We start from the raw sequence: 12700 nt of genomic DNA, 5'->3' as shown, positions 1-12700 counted from the left end.
TAACCTAAAAGACTAGGTAAAAATATAAGAATCTAGAAGGATACGAACTCAGATGAATAAGCGCCACTAAGTTCTCATCTCACTCCAAAAAAACTAAAAATAGCAAATGAAACATAATCAGCATAGTTTATGTATGAAAGACAATGACAAATTCTGTGTGTGTGTGTGCATAATTTTTTAAAAGAATTTCTCTGTAACTCTGATTACCTGATCAGTTATTCGTCTTGATTTCCAGAAATGGAGAATTTCTTCTATAAAGAGATACCTTTCTTTCTCCTTATCAGATTAACAAAAATGAACAAAAAAGAATAATATGTTGTGGTAGTAATGGTGCATGTAAATAGGCACTTTGACATCATGCTGGTGGGAGTGTAAATTTGTATAATTTGGGGGAAGATTTATAGGAGGTTATTTACCAAAATTAAAAGTGACTAACTAGTAATGAGGACTGGATTTACCTACCATTTGAACAATTTTAAAAACCAGACAAGGCTTCCCTGGTGGCGCAGTGGTTGAGAATCTGCCTGCCAATGCAGGGGACATGGGTTCGAGCCCTGGTCTGGGAAGATCTCACATGCCACGGAGCAACTAGGCCCGTGAACCACAACTACTGAGCCTGCACGTCTGGAGCCTGTACTCCGCAACAAGAGAGGCCACGATAGTGAGAGGCCCACGTACCACGATGAACAGTGGCCCCCGCTTCCCGCAACTGGAGAAAGTCCTCGCACAGAAACGAAGACCCAACACAGCCAAAAATAAATAAATAAATAAATAATAATTAAAAAAAAAAGAAAAAGCTACAGAGACATACAGTATTTAAAAAAAAAAAAAAAAGCCAGACAAAACATACAATAGTTTCAATAACTGGACATGAGGCAATGATGGACAGTGATCCCTAAGAGATGGAGAACAAGCAAGGACAGCCCTACTGCTGCCTCAGATCACAGTCTTGAGAGAGTTCCCAGGCTATGGTGCGATGCGGGAAAAGCTAAAGTGGAATTCAACAAGCAGAGCTAAGGAGAAAGAGTGAAGAATCCAAGAAGAACAAAGAGGCTAATGTTTGCAGGGAGGAGTAACAGTAAGAAAAGAGCTGCACAGAAAGAGAACTCCTGAGATCTGCAGAGGGTCCCCATTTGGTATTCAGTAGAGTATTAATCAGTTCATCTTTGTGAGGAAGTTGCCTGAGGCCACGGAAGTAACAGCCTAAAAAAGTTACTGCTCCTCATGCTCACACAGGCCCGTGAACAGGGCCTATTCTCACTAGCCAGCCAGAAAGCCTCATAATTCATAGTACATTGGGTAGAGTTCTCAGAAGTGTCTTGCCTTAAGAAGTAGGGACTAATTAGTTCTAGAATAAATGCTGCTCTGGTCCCACCAACAAATCTTAAAAGCAAGATTTGAAAGAGTCAAACTGTTTTCAAGTAATTTAATTGTTATCCTTGAGTTTGTGAAGAAAACTCAAGAATATCTACAAATATAAAAATGTCCAGCATCCAACAAGATAAAATTCATAATACCTGGCATTTGATAAAAAATTTCCAGGCATGCAAAGAAGAAAAATATTATCCATAATGAGGAGTAAAAACAATCAAATGAAACCCACTCAGAATGTAAATTGGTGCAGCCACTATGGAAAACAGTATGGAGGTTCCTCAAATAACTGAAAATAGAGTTGCCATATGATTCAGCAATCCCACTCCTGGGCATATATCTGTTCTTTTTTTTTTTTTTTTTTTAATCTGTCATCAATTTTATACACATCACTGTATACATGTCAATCCCAATCGCCCAATTCAGCACACCACCATCCCCACCCCACCGCAGTTTTCCCCCCTTGGTGTCCATACGTTTGTTCTCTACATCTGTGTCTCAACTTCTGTCCTGGGCATATATCTGGACAGAACTATAATTTGAAAAGATACATGCACCCCTATGTTCATAGCAGCACTATTCACAATAGCCAAGACATGGAAACAACTGACAGATGAATGGATAAAGATGATGTGATAGATATAATGGAATACTACTCAGGCATAAAAAAGAATGAAACAATGCCAGTTGCAGCAACATGGATGGACCCAGAGATTATCATACTAAGTGAGTAAGTCAGAAAGAGAAAGATAAATACCATATGATATCACTTATATGTGGAACCTAAAATATGACACAAATGAACTTACCTATGAAACAGAAACAGACTCACTGACATAGAGAACAGACTTGTGGTTGCCAAGTGGGAGGGGAAGGTAGGGGAGGGAAGGATTGGGAGTTTGGGATTAGCAGATGCAAACTATTATATATAGGATGGATAAACAACAAGATCCTACTGTATAGCACAGGGAACTATATTCAATATTCTGTAATAAACCATAATAGAAAGGAATATGAAAAAGAATACATATATGTATACCTGAATCACTTTGCTGGACAGCAGAAATTAACACAACATTGTAAATCAACTATATTTCAATAAAATAAATTTTAAAAAAATGAAACCCACCTAGAATGGACACAGATGTTAGAATTAACAGACAAGGTCATTCAAGCAGCTATTTTAACAGTCTTCCCTATGTTCAGATATCTTAAGGAAAGATGAAACATGTTAGGTAGGGACACAGAAGATATAAAAAAGATTCAAATTTAACTTCTAGAGAGGAAAACTATAATTTATGAAATAAAAAGTACACTGAATGAGATTAATGGCATATTAAACATTGCAGAAGAAAATTTTAGTATATTTAAAGCATAGAAAATGAATTTATCTAAAAAGAAACATACAGAAAAAAGAAACCAACTAAAAAAGAAAAATAGAGTATGCATGAGCTGTGGGACAACTTCAAGCAGCCTAATATATATGTAACTGTAGTTCCCAAAGGTGGGACAGAAGAAAATTTCCCAAACAAAATTCCAAAATTTGATGAAAAGCAGAAATCAACAATTTTGAGAAGTCTAATGAACTCAAGAAGCCTATGGAAAACTGCACAAAGGTACATTGTGACCAAACTGCTCAACACGAATGATAAAGATAAAATCTTAACAGCAGCTTGGGTAGGCAGGGAGAGACATATCATGTACAGTACAAAAATAAGGAGGACAGGACGTTTCTTGTCTGAAACAATGCAGGTGACAAGACAATGGAGCAACAACTTTCAAGTATTGGAATTAAAACACCATCAACCTAGGGTTCTGTTACTAGTGAAAATATCTTTCAAAAGCAAAGATGAAATTCTTTTTCAGATATTCAAAGCTGAAATAATCGGAGATTTGCATTATAATATATGTTTTAAAAAATTCTTCAGGCAAAGGGAAATGACATCAGATGACACCACCTACAAAAAGAAATGAAGAGCACTGGAACAACTTAGATTAAATGAACAAAGACTTTGGTCTTTGAATGACATAAACTACCAAAGCTCAACAGGAAGAAATAGATAGTCCAAATAGCCCCATATCAGTTAAAGAAATTAAATTTATAGTTAATAACCTTCTCACAAAGAAGACTTATGGTTAAAATAGCTTCACTGGTGAATTCCACCAAACATTTAAGGAAGAAATAATACCAAGTCCAATCAAAATCTTTCAGAAAATTGAAGAGAAGAGGACACTTTCCAATTTATTCTATGAGGCTAGTATTACCCTCAATCTAAAACTGGACAAAGACATTACAAGAAAAGAAAATTACAGGTCAATATCATTTGTAAATTAGCTTTATAATTTCTTGACAAAATTTTAGCAAATCTAATTCAAAAATATAAAAAGTGACAGTATATCATGACCAAGAGGGTTTCATCATAGGAATGGGGTAACATTTAAAAATCAAAGTAATATATCATATTAGCAAAATTAAAATAAAAACCAGAGAAGTATTTCAATAGATGTATAAAAAGCATTTGACAAAATTCAACAGTCATTCCTGAGGGGGAAAAAAAATCTATTAAATTAGGGACAGAAGGGAAGTTATTCAACTTGATTCGGTGATTTATGAAAAACCTACACCAACAGCTAACATCATACTCAATGGTAAAAAGCTGAAAGCTTTTCCTCAAAGATCAGAAGCAACAAGGATGCCCACTCTTACCATTTCTGTTCAACATAGTATTGAAAGTCCTAGCCAGAGCAACTAGGCAAGAAAAAGAAATAAAAGGCATCAAATCAGAAAGGAAGAAGTAAAATCGTCACTATTTGCAGATGACATGATATTATGTACAGGAAACCCTAAAGACGTCACAGAAAACTGTTAGAACTAATCAACAAATTCAGTAAAGTTGTAAGATACCAAACTAATATACAAAAATCAGTTGCATTTCTTTATACTTAATAACAAACTATCAGACAGAGAAATTAAGAAAACAATCCCATTTACAATTGCAGCAAAAAGAATAAAATCCTAGGAATAAATTTAACCAATGAGGTGAAAGACCTGTACACTGAAAATTATAAGACATTGATGAAAGAAACTGAAGAAGACACAAGTAAATGGAAATATATTCCATGCTCATAGATTGGAAGAATTAATATCATTAAAATGTCTATACTACCCAAAGCAATCTCCAGATTCAATGAAATCCCCATCAAGATTCCAACGGTATTTTTCATGGAAGTAGAACAAGCAATCCTAACATTTATATAGAACCACAAAAGACCCTGATAGATAAAGGAATCTTGAGAAAAAAGAACAAAGCTGGAGGCATCATGCTTCCTTGATTTCAAACTATATTTAAAAGCTATAATAATCAAACCAGTATGATTTTAGAATAAAAACAGACATATAGATCAGTGGAACAGATTAGAGAGCCCAGAAATAAACCCACACATTATGATCAATTTACAACAAAGAAGCCAAGAATACACAATAAAAGGTTTTGGGGAAGCTGCACAGCCACATGCAAAAAAATGTAACTGTACCACTATCTTACACCATACACAAAAATCAACTGAAAATGGATTAAAGACTTGAACGTAAGACCTGAAACCATAAAACTCCTGGAAGGAAACAGGCTGTAAGCTCCTTGACGTTGGTCTTGGTGATGATTTTTTGGATTTGACATCCAAAGAAAGGCAACAAAAGCAAAAATAAACAAGTAGGACTATATCAAACTAAAAAGTTTCTGCACAGCAGAAGAATAGATCAACAAAAGGCAACCTATACAATGGGAGAAAATATTTGCAAATCATATGCCTGATAAGGGATGTATATAAAGTATATATATATATACTTTATATACTTTATGTATATAAAGTATACAAAGAACTCATACAACTCAACATCAAAACAAACAACCTGATTAAAAAATGGGAAGAGGACATGAATAGACATTTTTCCAAAGAAAACAGACAGATGGCCAATAAACACATGAAAAGATGTGTCACTAATCAGCATCACTAATCAACAAGGAAATGACAATCAAAACCACAATGAGATATTACCTCACACCCGTTAGAATTGCTATTACCAAAAAGACAAGAAACTTTTGTGTACTGTTGATGGGAATGTAAATTGGAGCAGCCACTGTGGAAAATGGTATGGAGGTTCCTCAAAAAATGAAAAATAGAACAACCATATAATACAGCAATTCTACTTATAGGTATTATCTGAAGGAAACAAAAACACTAACTCAAAAAGATATATGAACCCCCATGTTCACTGCAGCATTATTATTATTATTTTTAATAAATTTATTTAATTTATTTATTTATTTTTGGCTGTGTTGGGTCTTCGTTGCTGTGCACCGGCTTTCTCTAGTTGCAGTGAGCCAGGGCTACTCTTCGTTGCGGTGTGCGGGCTTCTCATTGCAGTGGCTTCTCATTGCAGAGCATGGGCTCTAGGCGCACGGGCTTCAGCAGTTGTGGCGCACGGGCTTAGTTGTTCTGCGGCATGTGGGATCTTCCCGGACCAGGGCTCGAATCCATGTACCCTGCATTGGCAGGCGGATTCTTAACCACTGCGCCACCAGGGAAGCTCGACTGCAGCATTATTTATAATAGCTAAGACATGGAAACAACCTAAGTGTCCATCGATGGATGAATAGATAAAGAACTTGTGGTGTGTGTGTGTAAATATATATATATGGAATATTATTCAGCTGTAAAAAGGAAGGAATTACTGCCACTGCAACAACATGTATGGACCTTAAAGGCATTATGCTAAGTGAAATAAGTCAGACAGAGATAGACAAACACCCTATGACCTCACTCACATCTGGAATCTAAGAAACAAATAAAACAAAAAAACCCCAAAATCATAAAATCATAGGTACAGAGTACAGTTTGGTGGTTGCCAGAGGTGGGGAGGAGGTTTGGGGCAGGGTGCAATGGGTGAAGGGGGTCAAAACGTACAAACTAAAAAAAAACTAAAAAAAAAAAAAAAAAGGTACAAACTTCTGGCTATAAAATAAATAAGTCCTGAGGATGTAATGTACAGCATGATGACTATAGTTAATAATACTGTATTGTATATTTGAAAGTTGCTAAGACAGTAGATCTTAAAACTTCTCATGACAAGAAAAAAAATTTTGTAACTGTGTGGTGATAAATGGTAACCAGATTTATTGTGGTGATCACTGCACAATATATACATATATCATACCATTATATTGTATACCTGAAACTAATATAATGTTATATGTCAATTACATCTTAATTAAAAAAACAAAACAAAAAGCTGGAAAAAACTGTTGTTAAAAATACTAAAGTATAAGCCTTTTCCCTTTCTTCCAAAAAAAAAAAAAGCAAGCAAGAAAAGAAAAAAGAAAAAGAAAAACCACAAAAATACCCCAGATTAAATTCCTCAAAAAACAACAACAACAACAACAAAAACTTACAGGTAGCATCATACTTAATAGTGTAAGCACAACTGAATGCTTTCGCCTACAATCAGGAACAGGACATGTCCACTCTCACTTCTTTTTAACATTGTACTGGAGGTTCTAGCCAGTACTAAATTAAAAAAAAAAAAGACATATAAGTCATACAGATTAGAAAGGAAGAAACAAAACTGTCTTTATTTACAGTTGGCATGACCTTCTATGTAGAAATGTGATGAATCTACAAATATGCTACAAGACCTAATAAGTGAATTAGGTAATAACACAGATACAAAATCAACATATAAAAATCAACTGCAGGGAATGTAAATTGATACAGCCACTCTGGAGAACAATATGGAGGTTCCTTAAAAAACTAAAAATAGAATTACCATATGACCCAGCAATCCCACTACTGGGCATATACCCAGAGAAAACCGTAATTCAAAAAGACACATGCACCCGAATGTTCATTGCAGCACTATTTACAATAGCCAGGTCATGGAAGCAACCTAAATGCCCATCAACAGACGAATGGATAAAGAAGATGTGGTACATATATACAATGGAATATTACTCAGCCATAAAAAGGAACGAAATTGAGTCATTTGTTGAGACGTGGATGGATCTAGAGACTGTCATACAGAGTGAAGTAAGTCAGAAAGAGAAAAACAAATATCATATATTAATGCATGTATGTGGAACCTAGAAAAATGGTACAGATGAGCCAGTTTGCAGGGCAGAAGTTGAGACACAGATGTAGAGAATGGACATATGGACACCAAGGGGGGAAAACTGCGGTGAGGTGGGGATGGTGGTGTGCTGAATTGGGCGATTGGGATTGACATGTATACACTGATATGTATAAAATTGATGCCTAATAAGAACCTGCAGTATAAAACAAACAAACAAACAAACAAACAAAAAAAAAATCAACTGCAATTCTATCTACTATCATTGAACTATCAAAAATTGAAATGAAAAGAAAAAGTTGACCATTTATAAAAGCATCTAGAAATATGGTATCTTTAGGGAAAGATCTGACAAAAAAATGAAAGATCTCTAGAGTAAAAACTACAAAACACTGTTGAGAGAAATTAAAGAAGACCTAAGTAAGTGGTGCAGTATACCATGTTCAGAGGTCAGAAGACTTGTTTAGATGTCAATTCTCCACATATTGATCTACAGATTCAATGCAACCTCAAAACAAAATCCCAGCAGTTCTATAAAATATGGAAATTGACAAGCTCATTTCTAAAATTCAAATGGAACAGCAAAATATCTAGAATAGCCAAAATAACTTGAAAAAGAACAAAGTCAGAGGACTAACATTACCTAATTTCAAGACTTAATATAAAACTATGGTAATCAAGACAGTACGGTATTTGTATAAAGATAGACAGAGATCAATGGAATAGAATACATAGTCCAGAAATAAACTCACATATATGTATATGATCAATTCCTTTTCAACAAAAGTGCAAAAAAAACTCACTACCAAAAGGCTAGTCTTTTTAACAAATCCTGCCTAAACAACTGCATATACATATATTTTAACAAAAGGAATTTTGGTCCACATCTTGCAATATATGCAAAAATTAACCCCAAAAGGACTACTGATCAACTATAAAATATTACACTTAAAAAACTTCTAGAAGAAAATATAGAAGAGTATTTTTTGACCTTGGAGTACAGAAAGATTTCTTGGATACACCATGAAAAGTATGACCCATAAGGAAAAAATTGATAAATTAGACTCCATCAAAATTAAAAACTGTTAAGAGAATGAAAAAACAAAACACAATTGAGAGAAAATATTTCCAAATCATATATATGAAAAAAGATTTATATCCAGAATCTATAAAGAAATATCAGAATTCAATAAGAAAACAAGAGACCCAAATAAAAAAATGGGCAAAAGATCTGGAAACACATTTCACCAAAGAAGGTATACAGATAATAAATAAGCAAATGGGGCTTCCCTGGAGGCGCAGTGGTTGAGAATCTGCCTGCCAATGCAGGGCACACGGGTTCGAGCCCTGGTCTGGGAAGATCCCACATGCCGCAGAGCAACTAGGCCCGTGAGCCACAACTACTGAGCCTGCGCGTCTGGAGCCTGTGCTTTGCAACAAGAGAGGCCATGACAGTGAGAGGCCCACGCACCGCGATGAAGAGTAGCCCCCACTTGCCGCAACTAGAGAAAGCCCTCACACAGAAACGAAGACCCAACACAGCCAAAAATAAATAAATAAAAAAATTAAATAAATAAAATTAAAAATAAATAAATAAATAAATAAGCAAATGAAAAGATGTTCAACATCATTAGTCATTAGGAAAATGCAAATTAAAACTACAATGAAATACTACTACAAACCTATAGGCTCTAATAAATACTGACCATGTCAAGTGTTAGGATATCGAGGAACTGGAACTCTCATATATTGCTGGTGGGAATGTAAAATGGTACAGCTACTTTGTAAAACAGTTTGGCAACTCCTTAAAAAGTCATACAATGTCCATATCATCCAGGCATTCCACTCCAAGGAATTTACCCCAGAGAAATTAAAACATTTGTTTGTATACATATGTTCATAGCAGCTTTATTTGTAATAGCCAAAACTCAAATGTCCATTAACAGGTAAATGGATAAACACATTATGGTGTATCCATACAACAAAATACTACTCAGCCATACACACACACACATCTTTTGATACATACAACACAGATGGATCTTAAAAGATTTAAGCTGAGTAAAAGAATCCAGACAAAAAATGCATATTTACTATATGATTCCATTTATATACAAATCTAGAAAATTCAACTTATCTATAGTAACAGAAAGCAGATCACTGGTTGCCTGGGGACTGGAAGTGGGTTGTGTAGGGGTGGGATGTATTGATTACCAAGGGGCACAAGGAAACTTTGGAGGTAATGGATATGCTCATTACATTGATTGTGATGATGGTTTCACAGTATCAAAACATATGTCAAAACTTTGTCATTTTGAACCTTAATAAGTCTGTTAAAAAACTGAACAAACAAAATTGGTGCACTTATACAAGAAAATCTATGTAGCAGTTTTAAAGAATGAAGTAGGGCTAATAAATACTGAAGATTTCCAAGATATAGTGTTAGATAAAAACATAAAGTACTGAGTACTGTAAATAACCTGTTACCATTTGTGATTTTATTTTAAACAAAAAAGGATATTCAACCAACCCATCCAATAATTGTTTCTACATGCATAAACTATCTCTGGAAAGATACCCCAAAATTGATGAGAGAGACAAAGAGAGAAGGAGGGAGGGAGGAGGAATGAGAATGGGAGGTTGATAGAGAAAGAGGGAAATGGGGGGTAGACTGGGGTTTGGAGTAGGAGAGAAACTTACTTTTCACTGCATACCTTTTTGAACTATGATTTTTTCCCCCCACAAATGTACCACTTTTTAAAACGAAGATTGATTCCATTTTGGAGGATCTGTCCTATAGCAACACTGGTGGAAATGCCAAAAGATACATGTACAAAGCTATCCATTGAACCATTGTTGTAATATGGTAAAGAAATTGTTTAAGGAAAACAAAAATTGGAACACATTGCTTACATTTAATATATTTTTTTAAACGTAGAAAATAATAGCCTAAAATGTACACTCATTTTCTCTCTCTCGCCCCCTTTCTCTCTCAGAAAATTCTGAAACTACACAGACTGATACAAACAATTATCTCTGGGGATGGTTCTAAAGGGTCAGACAAAGAAGGGAGAGGTATGTATAGTGATTTACATTCTAAGTTCTGGATTGCAGGAAAATTTTTTTTGGCAATCAGTGTATATTTCCTTTTAAATTAAAAGGTCTCAATAAAGATTTATTTTTATTTATTTATTTAATTAATTAAAAAAATTGAGCTATGATTCACATAACTCAATGAAGATTTTCAAAAATTAAAATAAATTAAAATTGGTTTCAGTTTGCAGTATCACTGTAATAGATGTGAAAGTGTGCTAGTTTTCATCAGACTTAATATGATATGCTCACCCTTTTCCGCGCTTCAGATTTCTGGAAGCACTCATGCTGTATGAAAGTAGCTGCAGCAGAAATCCTGGACGGCGGCGTGTGGTCTGCCTCAAGCATACTCACTGCTCGCTCCAGAGTCATCTCCGTGTCTGCATTCCTAGACAAACAGTCACAGATTCAGCAAAATTCCAAACCTGCCCTCTCCTGTCAACTTGATCCTCCAGAGATGACTTGGCTACTATCAGGAAGCACCTAGAACGTCTGAGTCTTGGCTCCTCTTCAGCCAAAGGAATAATCAGCCTCTGAGGCCAGAAGGTATAGGAAGCTAGCTGCAGAAACACTCCAGCTCTGGTCAGACTAGCCTCTGAAGATACCAATGAATTAAGAAGAAACTTAACTCTGTTTAAGAAAAGTATGTATCTTACATGAAATTTAAAAGAAATTTGGTCACAGAAATTAAAAATTATTCCTACCCTGGTAATGTCACACCTGTAAGTTAAACACCTTCCCTCAAAAATCATTAGATTTTTCTCACAGCTGCTCAAAATCTGTTATTTCACCTGAAAATAAGCTTTAAAAGAAGCATTCTAAAAGTGCTCTTATTTGATGAATATAGTAGTATGTAAACAGTACACGCCAGGAAAACTGAGTTTGTTTGGTTAAAATAAGTCATGCTAGTGTGACAGAATCCATCAGGAAAGGTAATGATTACATGCAACAATAAAAAGCCCTTTTTAAAGACAATTTTATAAACATTCTGTTACCATTTGCTTTGCCATTGTAATGACATTCAGTTTATGTCTATTTAGTAGCATAATTTGTCCTCTACTAATTGCAGGTGTGTACAGTGTTATGAAATCCAACTCAGTTTGATACTGACAGGATAATTTACAGAGAACAAATAAAATTGCTATGTGTAAAACAATACCTCCCAAATGCCTCACAGAAGTGGCATTTTTTTCCTCCCCTTTTACTTCTGCCTAGAAGGTGACTAGGTTAGACAGCCTATTACCAAGGTGGATTCGCACTTCCTTTTTTTCTTTTGCACATTTGCACATTTGCACTTCCTTAAGTATCGCCTCAGAGAAACCACACTCAGGATGGCAACACGTTAGGACTGTGGCTAAAGACATGCTTTAAAGGTAACCTAGGACTCTTTTTGGCTTCAAAGAAGGTTACACCTGATTCATTTCAGGTAATGGAGACTCCTAAGACATTATGGGAGGGAATTTTCCAGTATCTGCTAGCAAGAACAGTGAGGAAATTCTCTCTTATAGCTGGCTAACCCACCAATACATGCACCTGTGTACAGAGGTGAACATGTGTATGTTGAGAATGGCTGTGTGTGAGTGGGTGTGGCACAGGTGAGGGGATAAGAGTAATGGGCTTCATGACTAAAAACTAATTCCCACTGCTTCTGAAACACATGTTCAAACACAGAAGTGTTACCTCATGAGTATAAGGGTATTAAAAATGAAGCACTTCTGGCATCTATACTGAGAATTATATAATGATCTCATATTTTAAACTGTTGGGACTTAGCAATCAAGTTAATTGGTAAAAATGTAGGCTATTTTCACTAAAACTAGAATTTGAATCACTTTTATTTAATATAAACACCCTTTTAAAAGGAGATGGAACCTCCATCCTGTTTTCCAATAGTTAGCTAGTGGGAAGCAGCAGCATAGCACAGGGAGATCAGCTAGGCTTTGCGATGAACTAGAGGGGTGGGATAAGGAGGACGGGTGGGAGGCTCAAAAGGGAGGGGATATGGGGACACGTATATGCATATTCACTGATTCACTCTGGTGTACAACAGGAACTAACACAGTACTGTGAAGCAATTATACTCCAATAAAGATCTATTTAAAAAAAAAAAGA

At 35.4% G+C, this 12700-nt stretch overlaps 1 protein-coding gene across 2 annotated transcripts in view; it reads right to left on the bottom strand.

Annotated features, from left to right (window-relative positions):
• The window catches only part of PKP2 (plakophilin 2), a 103132-nt gene that overhangs the window by 70329 nt on the left and 20103 nt on the right, over positions 1–12700 (bottom strand). For both annotated transcript variants that reach the window (XM_082419722.1, XM_082419721.1), the window contains exon 4: positions 10841–10976. In XM_082419722.1, coding sequence (XP_082275848.1) covers positions 10841–10976 — 136 coding nt within the window. The remainder of the gene's footprint in view (positions 1–10840; positions 10977–12700) is intronic.

The sequence above is a fragment of the Balaenoptera physalus genome (assembly GCF_965194825.1).
Source record: "Balaenoptera physalus genome assembly, chromosome: 13".
In the NCBI taxonomy this organism is placed as follows: domain Eukaryota; kingdom Metazoa; phylum Chordata; class Mammalia; order Artiodactyla; family Balaenopteridae; genus Balaenoptera; species Balaenoptera physalus.
This window is presented reverse-complemented; position numbering and strand designations above follow the sequence as displayed.